Below are 20888 nucleotides of genomic sequence, written 5' to 3'. Positions count from 1 at the left end.
GCTCTCGGTGTTGAGAACGACGGCCCCTGTGACATGTGCACATCTTCTATGTATCGGAGTCCTCGGCTCGCTGGGAAATTGGAGTACGTGAGCAGGTGACTTGCAGTAGTCACAGCCATATCTAGATGGTATACTGAATGTGGTGTGCCGTGTGAAAACATTTTCCGACTCGTCGGAAGGCTGGAGTAGGCGGCAGGTGATCAAAGCAGCCACATCCATAGCGATGTGGTATACTGGATGTGGTGTTCCGCATCCAGTATACCACATCCATAGCGATGTGGTATACTGGATGCGGTGTTCCGGGCGGGAAGACATTTTCCGGGTCGTTGGTAGACTTCAATAGGTGACACGTGACTGGCAGTAGCCATGTGGATATCGAGATGGGGTATACTGGATGTGCTGTGCCGGGTGTGGCTGAAATTAAATCCCCGGTACGATTCTCAAACATTGCTCGGCTCCCTTGTCTTCAATCCCGTCGTGTCACAGGGGGGCTAGGTGGCGTGTATTGTGGGGGGGGGGGGGGGGGGGGGTCGGGGGGCACTGGGGGGGGGGGGGGATGACGGGTATCTTTTTTAGGGGTTGGAACGGTGATCGTGCACATGTCGCGCCTTGTGTAGACAATAAAACAAACCAAGACTGTTCTCGTTTTCTATGTTCAAATAAAAGTGCTGGATGTTTGAAGCCAAGCCTTGCCCTGCTGCTGTTGCCATGATGATGATGACGATCGCCGCTTGTTGCAGAGTGCCTCGGTCCGCCTGCTTCACAGAGAACCTTAAAGAGCCCGTGACGTGAATCGAATAGGAAGAGTGGCAAGCGGGTGGGTGGATGAGTGGGTAAAGAGGTGGGTGCGTGAGTGGGTGAATAGGCGGGTGGGTGGGTGGATGGGTTGGGTGGATGAGTGGTTGGCTAAGTGGGTGGGTCACTGCGTGGGTGAGGGAGTGGATGGGTGGCCAAGTGGGTGTGTAGCCCGGTGAGTGGGTGAATGGGTGGGTGAGTAGATGAGTGGGTGAGTGAGTGAGTGAGCGGCTGGGTGGGTGGTGGGGTGGTTATTACTGCGGGTGAATATTAACCATCAAACACTGCGCGCCGTCTGCGTCATAGGCATAACGGGTCCTTGCCAAATATTACCCACAAATCACTTAATTGGATAAAACAATATTGGTGACATCTCCTCCACGCTGGCAGACTATATACCCCTGTGTGAAACACGGAGCCCTCCTTCGCGGGATAGCCTTGCAGAATACCAAATGTATCTTTGACTTTATGATCATTATTATTGTTGTTGTTGGAGCCCCACGCTTTGTGAGATGCACCTGTCGGCTCGTTGGGCGACCACTGCTCGGAGGTCGTCACTCCTCGTGACCACGTCGGCGACAATGAGCCAGCACCGCTCAGAATCCTGGGTCGCAGTAAGATTCCCACCGCAAGAGCCAGGTTGTATGCACACTATGTATGTTGGACTTCTTTTGCACCGCACGTATTCAACCGTGCTCATCGGAGGTGCTCGAGTGTAGCGAGTCGATCTCAGCCAGGTTCGCCAATGACTCACACAGAGACCCAAAAACGCACAGAGAATCAAAGACTCACACAAAGACCCAATAACCTACATAGATACCCAATGACTCACATAGAGATCCAATGACTCACATAGAGATCCAATGACTCACATAAAGACTCATAGACTCACACAGACCCAAAGACTCACATATACCATACACTCACACAGAGACCCAATGACTCACACAGAGACCATAGACTCACACAGACCGAGTTGTGATTAAACCGGGTTCTCCAGCGCAGTGTCTCAATAGTCTCCGTCTGATAATCTCCCCGTTTAAATGGTGTCACTTAAATCGCCTGTTTCCAGCTCTGATGACTGAAGCGATACGAGTTTGGCTTGCGGCAATTGCTCTATTGCAAGGGGGTATAAACGTCGTGCTCCTAATGTCACTTGACATTATCATCTTCCGCAGGGTGATGCACTGCTTTCTTTAACCCGACCCACCCTGCCTCTACCCACCCCCACTCTGGGTTAATGTCGTTATCTAATTGCAGCGTGAATATCTCGAGAGAGAAAAAAAACCTCACACCGATTAATTATAAGCAGGCCTTGATTATATTTAAATTATAAGCAGGCATTTATTATAATTTAATTATAAGCGGGCCTTGATTCTAATTTCACATTTTATGGGGCGCCCAACTCCCCAGATCATGCCCCCAAGCCCTGCCTGCTGACGAGGAGTGGAGGGGCAGGGAGAGACTTCCTGGAGCTTGGCACCGCACAGCTCCCTCGGTTGAAACCAAGCCCCGGTTATAGCCAACGGAACGAACACAACACGGAATTTGAACGTCATTTCTAACGCGACATTATGATTCGTAACTGATTTGTTTAGTTCGGAGTAAAAATAAACCGAGGGTATTGTGTCGTGCACCCTCTGCCACCCGACGCAGCCGAACAAATGGAGTTGCAACGCGATGAACAAAACGTGAACAATTTATGATGGTGCCGGACAGCGATCCGCGCACATTTAACAACTCGGTACGGACAATAATAATGAACATAATAATAATAATTATTATTATTGTTAAAACCCTCATCAAGGCACTCTGTCGGAATATAAGCGCAAGTCGGATCAGCAGAGCGGGAAGAAGTAAACTTCACGCTCGATGTAGTTTAATGCGAGGTTCGTGTTAACGGCCGCATGGAGCGAGCGAGCGCCGATCATCGAGCCCCCCAATCCCCTCCGGCGCCACGAGCCGCGCTCCCCACGATCCCCGCACGGTGAATTTCCCGCCGCGAGCCCTCCTTGTGCATTAATGAAACACGATGTTCCCTCCGCCGGATAGCGGCGTCGTGAGCGGCGCTAAATATAGTCATGGGCGATGTGTTTTTCGCCCTGCGCCTCCGAGATTGAATTTGCATAACCGCGGTTATTAAGCGCCACGCAGCGCCGTGAGCCCGGCTGGCCGGGTTCAGCGCCTGGTCGCGTGCACGATGCCTCTGGCAGGCTGGCGCAGTCGAGACAGAGGGCCCCGCGTCGCCTTGAACAGACCTTTTGGGGGCAAGCGCTGTTAGCGAGCACCAATCAAGGCCGGCGTGGAACGCGAAGTGGGGTGGGTGGCCAGCACCGCGCACGACTGGCCGTGTTTGTCTCCCCGGTGCTGATGATTACACTCCGCATCAGTGGCCAATGACATAAAATTTGTGATACAAAAATAATCCTCAAGTAAAACGTCGCCTTAGTTCACGATGATGCACGGTGCCAACTAGGAGACAATATCACTTCAGACGTTTCATGCAACTGACCAACGGCTTCGTAGCGCAAGTGCAATAACCAGTGCGCCGCCGCTCCATAAAGACAAAGATTCCCCGTGTAGCCTTAAAAGGCTGTTGGGGCAAGTGCTGTTAGCAAGCACCTACGAAGGCTGGCATAGCACACAGGTGGCCAGCACCACGTCCGGGTGCCTTTGTCTCGTCTACCCAGTGCCGATTCGTATTTCACATCGCACCAGGTACTCATTTCAGGCTGAGTCGATCTAGGGGTGGTCCAGGACCGGTTCAGATAATCGTCAATGGTGCAAGCCGTGAGCGGGAATCGAACTCGGGTCGCCAGATCCGTAGTGCAACGCGCTAACCGCTACACTACCACTTCACCTGGCACACGACACCTCGTCTGTCCCACCCTATAGTCGACTCGGCACAAAATCAAAGGGCGCGCTGACGCAATTAGGAACGACGCTTCTCGCAATCCGTCACCATTCCTGCTATGCCGGCCTAAATAGGCGCTCGCTAACAGCTCTTGACCCAGCAGTGTGTACAGGGTTGGAAGGAGGGTGGGCGAGGGGGTGGAGGGGGGGGCACGTGAGTGTGAGCGGAGATCACATTTGTATGCCACTGCTGTTGCTACGCGCCCATGAATCCATTAATAAAGTGGGGGGCGCCGGATGCTCGTGGGAGGTGCGCGTCTCTTCTCAACCCGGCGCGTGAGCAAGGTTCGTCGCGCCAGCCTGCGCCTCGCCAACGCGCTTAATGTTTCATGGTGTTTAAAAAAAGAAAAACAACCGCGACGTCGATAATATCCGTTCAAAGTTAATCGTACGAGAAGCAAAAAAAATGTGGCGATAATTCTAAGTGGCTCCTACCGGCGAGCCGCGGTTCAGAGGTCGCCGGGGGTCGATACGATCTCCCGGAGCGGCAACTGACCCCGACGGGGACCCGTTCCCTAAATCTCCCGAGCGCGTGCGGTGCAGTAAAGCGTGGGTAACTCTCACCGCTTCCGAGACATCTGGCCACCGCGGAAGAGTAGGCCAAAAATACTTTGTATGTACATACGTATGTTGAAGCCAACCGTGCTAGTCGATGTGGGGGGTTACTCTGCGGAGGTGTCTCAAGCGGGGGCCCGGCCTGCTCCGTTGGACATGACCGCCGTTGGGCGTCGTGCACAGCGGCGAGCGGCGAGCAGGTCATCTTGTTAGCGCACGCGGCACGGTCGGGCGTGACCTCTCGACCCCCGCCGCTCACTGACAGAGTGTGTTGGCTGCGGGAGACGTTGGCGAGCAGCGAACGATCTGTTTGTTCCGGCGGCAGGGGCTCGCAGCGTCTCCCCGCGATCGTGTTCCTCCCAGCGTGAGAATCAGTCTTCGTGCAACAGGCTCTGGGGCCGGGGGAGAGAGAGAGAGCGAGAGAGCGAGGAAGAGAGAGGGAGAGAGGCGGAGGAGGAGAGAGCAGCGCGACGGTTATACGGGGTGAATGCGGTGGGAGCGTTCGTACGCCCGAGAAATTCATTCGCTCTCATCGATTTACGCCGTCAATTGTGCTTTTTGTTGCTGGTCCCTTGGCGTTTTTCGATTGTGTTTTGTGTCTACGCACGGCAACCGTGCTTTAAAACAAAGGAAATGCACATGCATGCACGTACATAATTGAACGCGCGCATATGCTAACACACAGTGACGCGCTCGCATGTTTATATAAACATAACAAAGACAAAGATCCCCCATATAGTCTGCACAGACGGTTAGGGCAAATGCTGTTAGCGAGCACCTTCCAAGGCCGGCACGGCAGGGCACACGAGCAGGTGGGTGGCCAGCACCGCGCCCGGCCGCCTTTGTCTCCCCAATGCTGATGTTCACACACCGCACCAGCTACCCATTTAAGGCTGAGTCGACCTAGACCTCGGCTGAGTCGACCCACGTAAACACAAATACATGGTCACACACGCGCGCCCACACCACATGCACACACGTACGCACGTGCACACACGCAGGCGCACCCACGTACGTACACACGTAAGCACACGCACACACGCACGCACGTGCACACACGCAGCACACACACACACACATGCACGTGCACACACGCAGCACACACACACATGCACGCACACACACTCACACACACGCACGCACACACGCACACGCAAGCACACGCACGCACACACGCACACACATGCACGTGCACACACTCACACACACACACATGCACGTGCACACACACGCACGCACACACACGCATGCACGTGCACACACACACACATGCACACACACACACACGCACGCACACACACACACACGCACGCACACACACACACACACATGCACGTGCACACACACTCACACACACGCACGCACACACACACACACATGCACGTGCACACACACTCACGCACACGCACACACACACATACACACACACACGCTCACACACACACACGCACGCACACACACACTCACACACACGCACGCACACACACACACACACACGCACGTGCACACACACTCATGCACACGCACACGCACACATACACACACACGCTCACACACACACACACGCACGCACACACACACGCACACACACAAGAGAGAGAGAGAGACAAAGGTTAACGGGCGCCTATTAAGGCCAGGCCAGCGCATGATGGGGGGGTGCGATGGTCACCGTTGCCTCCGCTGCGCCGATGGTGTTAACACACCGCACCAGGTACTCATTTGAGGCCGAGTCAACCTAGGGGGAAACGCCACGGCCAGCTTAGATAATCGCCACTGCCGTTGGCCGTGGTCGGGAATCGAACTCGAGTCGCTGTTACCCCCGCACGGCCACGGAGGCAAAGGTCGCCGCCAGCGATGGTCGCTGCAGCGGCACCGACGGAGGCCGCCCCCCGGCGCACGGGGGCGGCCAGCGGCGCGCCCGGCCGCCTTTGTCTCCCCGCTGCTGACGCGCGGCACCAGCGCGGCACCAGCGCGGCACCAGTGCGGCAACAGCGCGGCACGCACGCTCACGCTCCGTCACGGCCACGGGGCGCCAGTCCCGAGCGGCTGATCCCGGTTACTCGTATCGTTCATCATCCTCGCTCGGCACGACATTGCTAAACCCAGAGGTGGGGGGGGGGGGTCGGGGAGAGTGTGGGGGGGGGCTGGTGTAGGAGCCCAAAGGCATGGGGGGGGGGGGGTGGTGGTGGTGGGGGCGAGTTACGACCCTGGCTCAAGGGGCGCGGAGCGACCTCGATCGCGGCGATGTCGACGCTCGATGGCGGAACATTGGCGGGCGGCCTTGGCAGCGGCGAGCGCAATGGGAGCCCGCGGTGTGTGACACGCGCGAGCGACACGCGACACGTGCACGCACGCGCGCGCGCGGTAATAGAGGTGAAAGCAGAATGGCGTAGGAACACTCAAACATTTCTGATGCTCGATGAATACCAATCGCGTTGGCCTAACACCTGTCCCTCCCCTTACACCCCCCCCCCGACTGCACCACAGCGCACCCCCATTCCCGAGCCGCCCTCTGGCTCTGAGCTCGCGGGCGAGCGGAGAAAGACGATAGCCTGGCCCCGTGCGGTGTTGTCCACCCACCCGCCCGCTCGTGCGCCGCGCGCCATGCCGGCTGTCTGTGAAGGCTGCATGGGGAATCTTTGTCTTTGTTTGTGCGAGCATTTGCATATGTGTGCCTAAACACGTGGACGGGCGTGTGTGCATGCATGCACGCGTGTGCGCGCATGTACGTTTTTTTATATGTGTGTCATGCGTGTATATATGTGTGTCATGCATGTATATGTGTGTGTCATGCATGTGTATACGTGTGTCATGCGTGTGTATCTTTGTGTCATGTGTATTTGTGTGTGTCATACATGTGTGTGTGTGTGTGTCATGCATGTATATGTGTGTGTTATGCATGTGTATATGTGTGTCATGCATGTGTATGTGTGTCATGTGTGTATCTATATGTGGCATGTATGTGTATGTGTGTGTCGTGCATGTGTATGTGTGTGTCATGCGTGTGTCATGTGTGTGTCATGCGTGTGTATGTGACCGGGCGAGTCGGTGTGATCGGTGCTCACCGTCGTCAGGTTCTCGATGTCGTGTGAGAACTCCCCCAACTTCCTCACCACCGACTCGGAGCTCCCTGTCTGGTGAGACGGGGCCAAGGCAGGGACGTGGAGACAGGCACGGGAGGGTGGTGGGTGAGGAGTGGGGACGGCGTACAGGGAGGACATCGTGAGATAGAGTGCTGATCGTCGCGTGAACGGCATCACCAAGGAAGTGGTATCATCATTGTTATTGTCATCATCGGCATCGATTAACTGACATCATTGAATGCTTGCCTCCCATCGTGCATCTCTTTCCCCAAGTTATTATAGAAACGTATCAACGCTTAGCCATTAACACTGTCATCGTGCTGTTTGCTGCTGGACCCTTGGTGCTGAGCGATCACGATTTAAACAAACAAAAACAATGAAATTAGTGGCATTGTCATCATCATCATCGTCGTCGTCGTCACCATCATCATCCCATGTGTGGCATCGTTGCACCATTGGCATTGGCCAAAGTATGGCATCATCTCTATTCACATCATCATCATCATCATCGTCACTATTAACTCGTGATGGTGATGTCACGTCGTGACAGCGCCATTGACCTGTGCATGGAATCGTCAACCGACTGGCATCACCGCACACGACTCATCCTTTTGTTTCCCCCGATTTATTTTGGACCATAATTGTGCTATCGGCGTCACGAGGCAAAGAATCCTTTCCCAACGTCCCACGGAAGCGGATATCAAAAACTAATTCTGAATGCCTTCAAGTAACCTCTAGTCTACATAATAGGGGGGAGGGAAGCGCTTTCCCACTCGTGCTGCCACTGGAAGTGATGCTTGTCACATGGCCGTCGAACCAAACCAATGTTTTTGATTCCGCAGTCGTTGATGGACTTTATCCAAATTCCGCGCAGAACGAGTTTTTACACGCAGTTATTTATTTATTGCGTACACGTTGTCGCGACCGGGCTGAGGCTAGCAAACTCGCAATCACCCGCAACTTCGTCAAGTTGCCGATTGAAGCCGCTTGCCCGGACACGAAACGTCGGACATCGTGCCCGACGGCAACGACGCCGAAGACGCGCGTCAGAGCGAGCCGTACGGTGGCGCGACCGCGGCGGCCACGTGGCTCTCACCTCGTCGATGCAGTCCAGCCCATCCTGACTGCGACCCCTGCGGAGGGGTGTCCCCGTGATTCCGTACGGAGGGGACCCAGGGGGAGATCCCTGCGAGGGGCCCCAGCCCAGCTCCATGGGGCACAGGTATTCGGTGAAATCCACCGCCGCCCCCGTCGGCTCCTGCCGCCCTCGGACAAATCCGCGGCGTCGCTGCGCCTGCCGATCAGCACACATCGGCACACCACGCGCGCACGTGGTCACGCGAGCACGTGACCACGAGCAGGCGGAGACGCAGGCTTTGAGTGTTGAGTTTATTTGATTTGTTACGCGGATCACCGTCGCGCTCGGCCTGTCGCCCAGACGTTGAGCACGGGAGATCCGTGGCGCTGCGTGAGCAGAGTGGCAGCAGCAGCAGCAGCAGTATTGGAAGCAGCAACTAAAAGCGAAAACATCGAATAGCGAAGGGAGCGAGTAGAGCGGGGGACGTTAAGGGATATTGCACGGCGACCAAACGAGGTGCCTAACGGTCACAAACGAAACGCAGGTGAATTAATGGTTTTAAAAAACCTGCACGTATAACATGAGAACAAGCGCCAGGAAAAGTCAAGCACAGGTGCAAGTAAGCTCGGTGGGGGGTGGGAGTGAGGGGGGGGAGTGCGCCCGACCCCGTCAGATCTCGGAAGATCTAAGCAGCGATTACAATTGTATTATTCAGTCAGTTTAATTCGGGCAAAACCCCTTGAGATAAAAGCTCTTCTTTCAACAATAATCATAATCCTTCTCATGAAAAGCGCCTTTCATATCAAAATGTCTCAAAGCGCTGGACGTAAAAATAAGAAATAAAAACTCTCCGTAACAGCACAGATGCAATGTTCACTCTCAGCCTGTCCTGGGCAACTTTTGGGTCAAATCAGCTTCATACGAGTAGCGGGTAGAGTGAAGACAAAGGCAGCCAAGAGTACTGCCAGCCACACCATAATAGGCGCTCGCTAACAGCGCCTGCTGCTGCAGTCTACGAGACTGCCAGCCCCACCGCCCCATCGTGGAGGGGCAAGGGGAGGGAAGAGGAAGGGAATGGCCAATGGAGATGAGTGACAAACCCAACATCGGTGACGAATACCTGGACCGGTCCTTAACCGAGTATCTGGTTGATACGGTGAGTCGTAAACATCAGCAACCGGGGGAGACAAAGGCGGACCGGAGCGTGGTACCGGCCACCCCCCTCCCACCCCGCGAGCTCACCTTCACCCTGGCGCTGACGGAGAGAGGAGCCCAGCCGTCGGCGTCTGCGGCTTCCTGCTTGGCCCGCTGCGCCTCGCGGCCCACCAGCAGGCCGAAGCTGGTGCTCAGGTGGCGGCGCAGCAGCGTCTTGCCGGACGGGATGCTCAGCAGGCTCGCCAGCGTCTCCACGCTGAAGCGCGGCTCCAAGATCTGCGGCGGGGGTGGCGGCGGTGGTGGCCGCGAGGGGGGGGGGGGGATGACGGGGCCGGAGAGGTCTCAAGTTGATTTTGTTTCACCAGCTCAGGAGACCAGGGTGAGCGGGTGAGTGACCGGGTGAGCGAGCGGGTGAGTGAATGAGCGGGCGGGTGGGTGAATGGTTTTGTGCGATGGTGGGTGGGGCGAGTGGGTAATTGATTGAGCGACGTGGTGAGTGAGCAAGTGAGTTTCGGGTTCAAGTGTCCGAGTTGATTTTACTTAACTGGATGAGATCTCAAGAGACCAGGATCGAGTCTCATTTGTAACGGTGGCCCGGGGGTCACGCACGACATGTGCGAGCAGGACGCATCTTCGCTCATTCCGCTTAGCGTTCAACATTCGTTTGACGTGCACCATTCACTCTGCTACGGACCCCTGCATCGTTGGATGCCCCCCCCCACCCCCTTTAACAAGTTCACGCGATGGAGTTGCTCCCCTCCCTCCCCCACCTCCTCTCCCCAGTAGCTGTGCTCACCATGAGACCGCCGTGAACGCCGCTCCCACGAAGGTTGGGCGCAAACTCCCCCAGGTCCACGGAGCGGAGCCAGCGCATCACTCGCTCGTTGGGCCACCGGCTCACGTCGCCCGGCTCTCCGGCACCCTGCCCAGGCGGAGACGGCGGCGGACTTAGCGGCGTCGTGCCGCCCACATCAACCACGCGCTCGCCGCGACAGATACGCTACCGGAGCCGTACGGCAACCTCAACGACAACCGCAACAACTTAAGGCAAACGTTAAGGGTGAGGCCAACCACCACGTGATCATCTGGGCCAAAATTTGTGTCGTCAAGACCCTCCACCACCCGACACGGCCAAGCAAGTTGAAATCGTGACACGGTGCTCGAGCGAATCACGTGCCAATTGGGATTGTTTCATGTCGCTCACCCAGCGAGCTGCAGAAGAATCCTCACAGCCACATGTAGCTGCAATCAAATATCTGCAACTGCGCCGAGCATCTTCAGGACAAGATCCAGGAAGTCAGAGACAAATCCACTAAGTCAGAATAGCCGGCATATTTGGCTTCCGCTGTCCTGTCCACCAAACTCCGATCGGCCTTAAGCGGCCTCCTCCTCCTTCATCCCTCCTCCTCGTCAAGGCCCGAGCCTCTCCAACGACGGTCCCAGAATTCGCTTCCCCCCTCCTCCTGTCTGCCAGTGCCGCACGTCGGCAATGCTTCCGTCGCCTCTGTCGGAGTCTCAAGACTCCGCTGTCGCTCTCTCTCTGTCGTCGCTTCTCCCTCTGAAGGTTATTTACAAGTTCAATGCTTGCGCATAAAAAATTTGAAAGCGAACGAGCGAATGGTGTAATATGGCGACCGGGTCACAGGGCAAGTGTCATGCTGTCGTTGTTGTAACTTGCTGACCCGCCACGACTGGACATCCGCAAACAAGAGCTTCACAGCCCATCAGATTCCTCCTCCCGTCTAAATACCGATGCCGATAGACTCTGATTCTGAAGTAGGTGATGGGGGAACGGGCGACCGTGGCAATGAGCGCATGGGGGTCAAAAGCGATGGTTGCCCGGTGGGGGGCGGAGGGTGGGGGGGGGGGCATGCCCCCCTGAGCCTCACCTCCGGGGCGGAGCGGATGAAGCAGTCCGGCTGGAAGTGGTTGAGTCGGAGCACCTGCACCGCACGCTTGATGCTCAGGTGGTGCAGCAGGTTCGTCACCTTGAGCAGCAGCAGGTCCTCCTGGTGGCGCACGGAGACACGCGGCGGTCAACGTGGAGGTGGGGGGGGGGCGGTGTCATGTGGTGGTGTTATATCGTGGGTGATGTATCGTGGTTGTGGTGGTGTCTCGTGCGGGGGTGTATGGTGGTGGTGGTGGTGGGGTAGAGTGTGGTTGCTCACCGTGGTGATGTAGTGCAGCATCCGCCCGTCCACGCGTGCCTCGTGGAACTGCTCCTTGTACTGGGGCAGCCCAACGTCGTCCAGCCAGCCTGGGGCACAGCAGCAGCAGCAGCAGCCGCCACACACGCGGGTGCAGGGGGAGCGGCGGCGCAGCGGTTAGCGTGCTGCACGAGGAACCGGGAGGCTTCGGTTCTACCTCCAGCCACGGCTAACATCGGTGGCACTCGGGTGTGGTGCAGGGCTTACGCGTCACCCAGGTGTGGTGCAGGTCATCGGTCCCCACTGCCTCTCCAGAGCCGAGCGCTTGCAGCGCCAGCGTGAGCTTCTTCCTGTGCAGGGGGTTCTTGAGCCCCAGCTCCTGCAGACGCGCACACACAGTGTGCTGGGCCAAGCGCAGTTTGCGAATGCTGCTACGGCACTACACAAGGGGGTGGTGGTGGTGGTGGTCAGCACCACGTCAGGCCACCCGTCTCCCCATGTCCGATGATTTGACGCTTAACAAATGATGGGTGGTACTTTGACGCCGATCACGATGACGCTGCCGGGTGTGTTTACATGCCATTCACACGCGTGTGCAAGCGCTCGTGCACGCGGCCTACCCGCTCCAGGTCCTCCGTCGTGGCCCGCAGCAGCGTGTCCCCTCGCACCACCCACTGCCGCGCCAGGCCCACGCAGGCGCCCAGGCCCAGCTCGCTGAGCCAGCCGCACACCTGCTCCACCCCCCAGCTGGCGAAGGGGGTCTCCAGCTCCCTGCACGGCGGCACGGCAAGGGAGACGGTGGGCCACGTGGCACCGTTAACGTGGGGACACGTGGTTGAGCTGGCAGGCCCCAGCCCTTCCCACTTTTACATAACCACACCCGCTGCGTAGCTAGCCACGCCCATTGCCTAAGAAGCCCCGCCCCTCTGTCCCAGTAGCTCCGTCCACAACTCGACTAGCCCCCGCCCACTACTACGGTAGCTCCGCCCACTACTAGGGTAGCTCCGCCCACTGCTCAATTAGCCCCGCCCATTGCCCTAATAATCAGCCGAGAGTTGAGGCCACCGGGATATTACGTCGAAAACAAAAGAAAATTCTGATTTTCGCAAAATTTTCTGGTGACTGTCCCCGGCCAAGACAAGGCGTTTGGCACGGGTGGTAGGGCTGTGGAGGGAAGAGGCGCCGGTGGTGATGCACCCCCGTGATCAGGTGGCTTGTTCAATGGATCAGAGACGTGGACGTCGAGAGAGCAGTTGGCCCCGAAATAGTGAAGCACTGGAGGTTGGCTCGTGTCAGTGACAGGGCTGGCACTCGTGCTTGTCTAGCTGGTTAGGGTCAGAGGTGGCATTAGTGGCTGGTTGGCTATCTCGTTCGGGTTTTAGCTGGCAGTCGCGGCTGGTTGGCTGACCTGCTGTAGGCAGGGGTAGGTATTTGACGGTGGCTGGTGAGGGATGAGGGGTGAGTCGCATCTCACCCATGGGAGGCGCGCGGGTCCAGGGCCCAGCTCCACCGGCAGTGAGGGGCCCGGAAGCTCCTGCGCCTGAGTTCGACACCCAGCGTCAGGCCTTCGCCGTTCTGCCCCAGCGACGGAGTCTTCCTCAGCCTGGTGGACGGACATCGGAGGCAGCGTCATCGTGCGTGTCTGCGTCGGCCTTCCTAGGCGCTCGCTTACAGCACCACTTGCCCCACTGCCAATGTGGCATCATACATCATCTCTATATCTTAGATAGCACCCTGGACTGCACAACCAGAGATCGCAGGTTTAATCTCCTGGCGCGGCAGTTTAAACAGTGAAGCAAGTCTCTTAAATCCGCGCGCCTCTGCGTCTGTTCACCCAGCAGTAGAAACGGGGACGCAACAGTTCGCCTACGATCGGAAGGTCGCGAGCGGCGGGGTAAAGCGTGGGCACTTCCGCGTCTTGCAAGACGTCTGGCCGGCGTCGAAGAGTGGGCCAAAACATCCGCCAGAGGAAGGTTCGGGCTTGCCTCGAGTGAAGGCAAGCGCCCGCCAGCGGTGGCGTGAGCACTTTCGGGGGCGGCCCCTTCGCCTTCTGCGATCGCTATTTTAGTGGGGTGCTTGTAAATTAGATCACGCTCGCTGCCGGGGTCCTCACTTGTCGAGGAGCCTCCGGAAGCCGCTGTCCCTCCTCTTCCTCTCCACGGACGGCGACGAAGGCGACGCCTCTGGCACGTCCGTCGATCCAACTCCGCGGAGATGGATCGTGGCGGGAGAAATCCGTTCCAGGAGTTCCTGGGCATCCGAGCTCGGCCCAGGCCCCTCGGCCACTCCTGCAACGGCGACAAGCTGGGCTCAGGGCAGTGGCGCCGGTTCGGGGATTTAAAGATAAAAAAAATAACGATTTTACTCTTTGGCTCTTTCGGTAAAGTCATGTAGAAATAAATTCGAATTTAGTTTAATAACGATTTTGTTAATTTCGGCGTTTTTTTTGTAAAATGTACACGTACAGCCCATTTTTCTCATTCCACTGCTGGTTGAGGGCCTCGCCGCGCCATGCGTTTATTGGGGGTTGTTTGACCATAATACACCATGCTGGTCAGTATGGCTTTGGTGAAGGCGTATAGCATAGAGGAACATGGGAGCTGAGCAGTACCGCAAATGGTAATGCTTGTAAGGCATTGAAAATGTAGGGTCTTTGGCTCAATATGCCAATGCAAGACCCTTCTGATAAATAGTCTTTAGATCCAGGGGAGTTTTCCCAGAGAAATGAATAACGTTATTAACCTGTGCACGAGGACACGTCCATTTCATTGAAGGTCTCTTTCCCCGATGCTCTGATTGTGCGATCGACGCCTCGTCGTGAGACAGAGTGTCCATTCGGATAGCACAGCGGTGCAACCCTCCGTGCTGAAGAACGGTCCACAGAAATTGATCTCATTGAGCTACCTCTGAGAAGCCTTCAATTGACCTCTGGACCACGGAGCTTTGCCACCAGCCCAGCCACTTAGAGCAATATGCGTGGCGTGGCAGGGATTCTGATGCCTTTCATTCTCAGAGCTGCAATTAAACCAAACTCAGCCAGAGTCAAATTTTATTTGAACTTTAACTTCAAATCTAGATTAAATTGACGTGTTTTTTTTGTGTGTGCAGACATTAGCGACTGGAATGAGACCATTGACTCAATACACAGGCCCGTCTATGGGAGTCTATGGGTCTCGATGTTAGTCGTTGGGTCTCTATGTAAGTCATTTGAGAATGCGGTTTAATCGCAGGCGGATTGGAATCCAGGCTCTCAGCAGTGCTAGCACTCTCTGACCTCTGATCCACCAGGTCATCTCATTGGGCAATTTTATTAAATCCTTAAATCTCTACCTCGCTACCCCCTCCGCACCACCTCTATCTCCACCGTACAAATGGGTTCATCACAGCCGATAGGCAGGTCGTGAGTGGTGAGGAAAAACGTGGGAAATTCCCACCTCCATCAAATATGTCTGGCAGAGCGTGGAAGAGTCGACCAAATATCCTCTAGCAGAGGTGTACAGAGCTCCCCACTCTCGGATCCTGGGCTGCATCCTGGGATTAAAGTGGTATTGACCAAACATCCCATCACAGGGCTCTTTTGAAGAAGAGAGTCGTCAGGCTCAGCGAGGCTTTTGCAGGTAAATAAATGACGTTATTAACCTTTACACACACATACAGACACAGTTTCTCCTTCACTTCCACACAAGGATCACACAGAAGAGACAAAGATCTCCCAGACAACCTTTGCCTCCCCGGTGCTGATGTTTACACGCTGCACCAGGTGCCCATTTAAGGCCCCGGACGAGTTTCGAAATCCATCACCGATGCTGGGCAGCGAGCGGCAATCAAACTGGGGTCGTCGGATACGTAGCAAAACCCGCGAACCACACCACTGTCACTCGCCATGAAGACCAACACAGACACGTCTACGCAAAGACAATGATCCCCCATATGCCCTTAACAGACTGTTAGAGCAAGTGCTGTTAGCGAGCACCTATGAAGGCTGGCACGGCACACGAGGCGGTGGATGGCCAGCACCACGCCCGGCCACCTTTGTCTCCCCAGTGGCGATGTTTACACACCGCACCAGGTACTCATTTGAGGCTGAGTTGACCTCGGAGAGGCCCAGGGCCGATTCAAATAATCGTCACCGGTGTTGGCCATGAGCGAGAATCGACCTCGGGTCGTTGGGTTCATAATGCAGCGCGCTAACCACTACACTACCGCTCCCCATGAAGATTAAGGCTTGTGTACGCACACACACGTGTACAGAGACACATGTACGCACACACGTGCACACACACACACGTGCGCACCTGCGTTTGACGCGAGTTCGCTGCCCCTTTGCTTCTGGCTCCTCCTCTTGAACAAGCTCAGCCGTCTGAAGGATGCCTTCCGTCTCAGACTCATCCTGAACTTCCCGTCCTTCGGGCTCGCGGCCGCTTGGTCCGCGCGGGCCTGGGCAGGGCCGCGCTCGTCGCCGTTCCGGGCCGCCGTGTGGCCACGCGGCTCCGCGGTGGACACGGCCCGTGCCGCGTGGCTCGTCCTCGCTCCCCCGTTGTTGTCGACCTGGATGAGATCAACGAAGGCGACGGTGCTTGGGGGGGGGGGGGGGGACCGCGATTTGCTCTCGAGTGTGCAGGCGGTGCAACTGCACAGGCAAGGGGTCAGTCGGCTGTTCCGTTACGTTCTCGTGGGGACTCGCTCGCTTGTCAACTTGATTTTATTTGAACCCCCGGAGCCCCGTCGTGTAAAGTTCCATCTCCAACTTTCTTTACTTTGAATAAGGATCGTTGCCCGAAACGTCAGACGACTATTTTCCCGTAACAGGGCAGTGATGTGAAGATGAGTGCGGTGTCTGCATTTTTTTAAAATCGTCATTAAGTGTGTGTGTGTAATGCACTTTTGAGAAAGCGACTAGTGTTCGATTTCCCGCTCATGGTCGTCAGCACCGGGGAAGATTATCCGAGCAGGTGCTGGGCCTCCCCTAGGTCGATCAACTCAGCCTCAAATGAGCACCTTGTGCGATGCGTACACATCGTCAGCGCGAAGTGCGTGGAGGGGAGTGGAGTGAGGTGAGCTGGCGACCCTCTGCGTTGTCCCGCAGAGGGTCGCCAGCTACTCCCCCCAACCCCCCCCCCTCCTTTCCCGATGTCATGGCCCGTGCCGGTGTCACCTGCCGAGCACTCGGAGGTCACCTGAGCGCTGGCATCGCTGGGGCTCCAGGCGTCTCCATCGTCATCGCTGCTGCTGCTGCATCTGAAATGATGAGCGCGTGCGTTAGTGGGGTACGGGTAAATGTGCAGCCCTGCGGTTTCCTGCTCGCGGATGAGAGTTCGCGAGAGGTCTTCTGCGACGGTATCGTAGGCCTGCTCTTCCACGCTGGCCAAGTCGTCTTGGAGGAAGGGTACCCACACTTTCCCCCACCGCACGCGACCTGCCGATCGAACAACGCGCACCGGTGTAGCGACACACGACGCCCCAGGCGCAACGTACAGGGGTCAGGTTACGGGGAAGAGGTCACGGTAGCTGTTGCCGCTGATGCTGCCACACATCGTCATCACCTCCTTCCGCTAGATCCACTCGTTGTTTTTAAGTAAGACCCACAACCTTCAAGGGCAACTCTCAAACTCGCATCATCATCCCCGCCGCCTGGCTCCAGGCCCTCGCTTCCCCGTGCTCGCCCACCTCTGGGTGCAACTCCGATGCCCATGCCGGTCACCGGCCCTCCTCGTCCTCCACCCTGCTCACCACGTGTCCCTCCCATCACAACCTCGTCCTTCTATCTCAGGGGTCGGCAAACTGCGGCACTTTAGAGACCGCTTCGTGACGTCATCTAGTAAGCACCACCGTCTCGTATTTCCATGCATTTCGGTTATTGAGTTTTTTTTCCTGAATTCGATGAAAATGATTCTCGTTATTTTGGTTTCTGACCCATGTCCTATCCCAACCTCCAAGTCGCTTCCGCTATCCTCATCCACTCTGCCCACGCGTCCCACCCATCACAACCTCCTCATCTTCCTCGTGACAACAATAGCACTGTTGTTCCATGTTCTATTCTCAACCTACAAGTTGCTTGCCCCGTCATCCCACGAATACATGCAGCGTCCTCTGCGCGGCTTGAGCCCTGTTCTCAAAGGCCATTGTCTCCCTCGTGTGTAAACACGTTCGCTGCTAGCTCGTGCAAGAGCCACCTCTTCACACGACACCTGGCAACTCGACTCTTCCATGGTGATTTAAAGCTTTCGTGACTGCAGGGATTCATCTTCTTGGTTCTTTCGGTAAAGTCACGCAGAAGGGAAGCAATAAAATAATAAAATTAAAATATAATAAAATAATTCTCACGACGTTTCGGCCACAACGCAAGCAGCCGTCACCTGAGGACGGCTGCTTGCGTTGTGGCCGAAACTTCGTGAGAATTATTTTATTATGTTTTATTTATTTTATTATTTTATTATTTCCCTTCTACGTGACTTTACCGAAAGAACCAAGAAGATCTTCCATGGTGTTTCGTGCAGTCCATGTCCATCGACAACGAAGCAGTGATGATGACGATGATGCTGGCCGTTATAATCTTGTTAACCTTGTTCAAGATAAGATGGCTTTAAGATTAATGATGAAACGACGTTGATGATGATGAGAGAATTGACAGTGCTGTAATATTGGTTCTGATGAAATTAATGAAGATGATGACAATGATTAACTTGACGGTGGTGATGATGGTGGTGATGATGATGACAATGTTCATTACGACGATGGCCTTGTTCTGAACGAGTGAATAAACATCGTATTCATATGCTAATGGCGTAATAACAAGAGCGACGATGATAATATTCACGATTAAAACCACAACGGCAATCATGTTAAGCAAGGTGACGGACGATGCCCTTGGCGCTGATGTCACGATGCCGATAACAACGACCGTGACGACCTTGGTGATAACAATGACGACGACGACGATGACGATGTGAAGAGAAGAGGAGAGGTAGTCCCTTCAGAGCGCAGTGGCCGTCAGGGCTCGGAGTGTGTGCGAGCAAAGGGGCTTGGTCAATGTGCACATTTTTTCCGCGAGAATCCACGGCGTTATTTCGGGCTCAGCGCTGACATTGACGACTAATTGAATTTCATCTAGGCTCCCTTAGTGGGATGAAATGCAATTTTGATGTTATTAATGGAACTCATATTTATTTATTTCGTTTTATTAGATACACAAAAGATGCACTGCGTGTTTTATGCATTAGGGTGATGTATATTTTTGTATGCGTGTGTGCGTGCGTGCGTTTAGCCATATTTAGTATACAATATTGATATACAAAAGAGAGTCATGATTGTATTTGCATTTTGATGAGTATGTGTATGTGTTTGATATGGGTCTCTATACAATTCTATGGAAGTGTATATGAGTATATGGCTCTGTATTTAATTGTATGGGTCTCTATGTAAGTCTCTGTAAGTGTATATTAGTCTATGGGTCTCTATGCAAGTCTGTGAGTGTCGTGGAGAATGAGATGATCATTATCACGACGACGATGATGATGATGATGATTGCTGTGAGTGAGTCGAGTGGAGGCTGTGACGCGGCGTGCCGAGTCACCCGTGGTGTGCAGCCTCGCCGTCTGGCATCGTTCCCTCCCCAGCAGGGCACGGCGCCACGTGCTGAGGTGGTGGCTCCATCTCCTCCTCAGTCGTTCCCTGTGCACAGTGAGCCCCCACGGTCACTTGTTCCCCTTCACGCACTCTCCTACCTCTTCCCACTCACCTCACTCTACTCCCCTTCACGCACTCCCCTACCTCTCCCCTCTCATCTCAATCCACTCTCCTCCATGCACTCTCCTACCTCTCCCCTCCCATCTCACTCTACTCCACTCCACGCAGACTCCCACCTCTCCCCACTCACCTCGCTCTGCTCCACTCCACGCACTCCCCTACCTCTCCCCTTTAATCTCACTCTGCTCCCTGCCACGCGATCTCCTATCACTTCCTCCCTTGCAAAGACATTGGCACACACACAAAAACAACAACCTCCCGTATAGCGTTAACAAATTATTAGGGCAAGAATTGTTAGCGAGCACCTATGAAGGTCGGCATGGCACGCGAGGGGGTGGGTAGCGATGTTTACACACCGCACCAGGTACTCGTATGAGGCTGAGTCGACCTAGGGGAGGCCCGGGACCGGTTCAAATATTCGCCACTGTTATTGATCACAACAACAACAACCGCCATTCGCCACTACGTGGCAGTGACGTCACCACGACGCTTGTGCCAGGCCATGTGCACCTTGAGGCCACGTGAAGTGTCCAACGCCCGGGAACACATGCACTGGCACTCGCACGCATTCAAGCAAGCCACCTGTCCTGTGACTGGGCTATCGGAGCCTCCGTTGCTACCGTCCCAGGCTCGCGTGAGGCAGCGATCGTGATTCTGTATTTGTCACTTTTAATTTCGACTCATCTGCGAGGAGCGCGCGTGCACCACACGCGTCACTGAAGCCGCCGGGTGGGGGGGAGTTGGAGGTCCTGCCTCCGGCAGTAGATTTACAAAGAGCTGTAAATAATATTTAAATATAAAATTTGTCATAGTCATAAGTACATCTATTTTTGTTATTACAGCCTCCGAGCCAATATTGTGTTAAAAGCACAAACACCGGGAAAAAAATAAAATTTTATTTTAACTAAAATAGTCTCACCTAGTCTCCGATTACCGAAATACATGTTTTTAATTCTTGCTTCCAACTGGCCTTGGAGGGTAGATGGGGTGTGGGGGGGGCGGGGTGGGGGACCAGATGGTGATGGAGAGGGAGGGGGCGAGCCCACTGAAGTTCATGGCTCACGCAGGGTGGCCCACACTGACCTGGCCCCAGGGTGCTGTCCGTGGTGCTATCCCTGGCCTGTTCCTGGACCAGTATCAGGTTAGTCCTGATTGATGACGGAAACGAGGCGTCTTGCACGCACACACAAGCCCTGTGTGTTTGTTTGTTTGGAAGGTGTTCTCCAATCCAAATATATTTTAGCCAAGAGATGGGAAGGTAAAAGTGTCGCCCTGCAATTTCTTGTTCACGTCACTGCTGGCAGAAGGTCTCGTGGGAGCTCTCGCAGGCCTCTCTCGACGGCGTTCAGGCGACTCTTCTACGCTGGCTTAGATGTCTTGGAAGAGTATGTGCGGTTACCCACGCTTTACCCCACC

At 55.3% G+C, this 20888-nt stretch overlaps 1 protein-coding gene across 2 annotated transcripts in view; it reads right to left on the bottom strand.

Moving 5' to 3' along the window:
- Positions 1-1754: 1754 nt before the first annotated feature.
- The window catches only part of LOC144723086 (uncharacterized), a 46134-nt gene continuing 27000 nt past the window's right edge, over positions 1755-20888 (bottom strand). The window contains exons 10-23 of one of the 2 annotated variants that reach the window (XM_078601672.1): positions 19300-19397; positions 16904-16964; positions 16022-16274; positions 13840-14014; positions 13201-13329; positions 12347-12497; positions 11994-12105; positions 11748-11836; positions 11469-11588; positions 10376-10501; positions 9667-9855; positions 8443-8640; positions 7329-7397; positions 1755-4655 (exon numbers count right to left, since the gene is read on the bottom strand). In XM_078601672.1, the coding sequence (XP_078457798.1) occupies positions 4635-4655; positions 7329-7397; positions 8443-8640; positions 9667-9855; positions 10376-10501; positions 11469-11588; positions 11748-11836; positions 11994-12105; positions 12347-12497; positions 13201-13329; positions 13840-14014; positions 16022-16274; positions 16904-16964; positions 19300-19397 (1791 nt within the window). In that variant the 3' untranslated portion in view covers positions 1755-4634. The remainder of the gene's footprint in view (positions 4656-7328; positions 7398-8442; positions 8641-9666; positions 9856-10375; positions 10502-11468; positions 11589-11747; positions 11837-11993; positions 12106-12346; positions 12498-13200; positions 13330-13839; positions 14015-16021; positions 16275-16903; positions 16965-19299; positions 19398-20888) is intronic. The other variant, XM_078601673.1, reaches the window with a different exon arrangement.

This window comes from Lampetra planeri, chromosome 16, assembly GCF_965212315.1.
Source record: "Lampetra planeri chromosome 16, kcLamPlan1.2.h2, whole genome shotgun sequence".
Lineage (NCBI taxonomy): Eukaryota > Metazoa > Chordata > Hyperoartia > Petromyzontiformes > Petromyzontidae > Lampetra > Lampetra planeri.
This window is presented reverse-complemented; position numbering and strand designations above follow the sequence as displayed.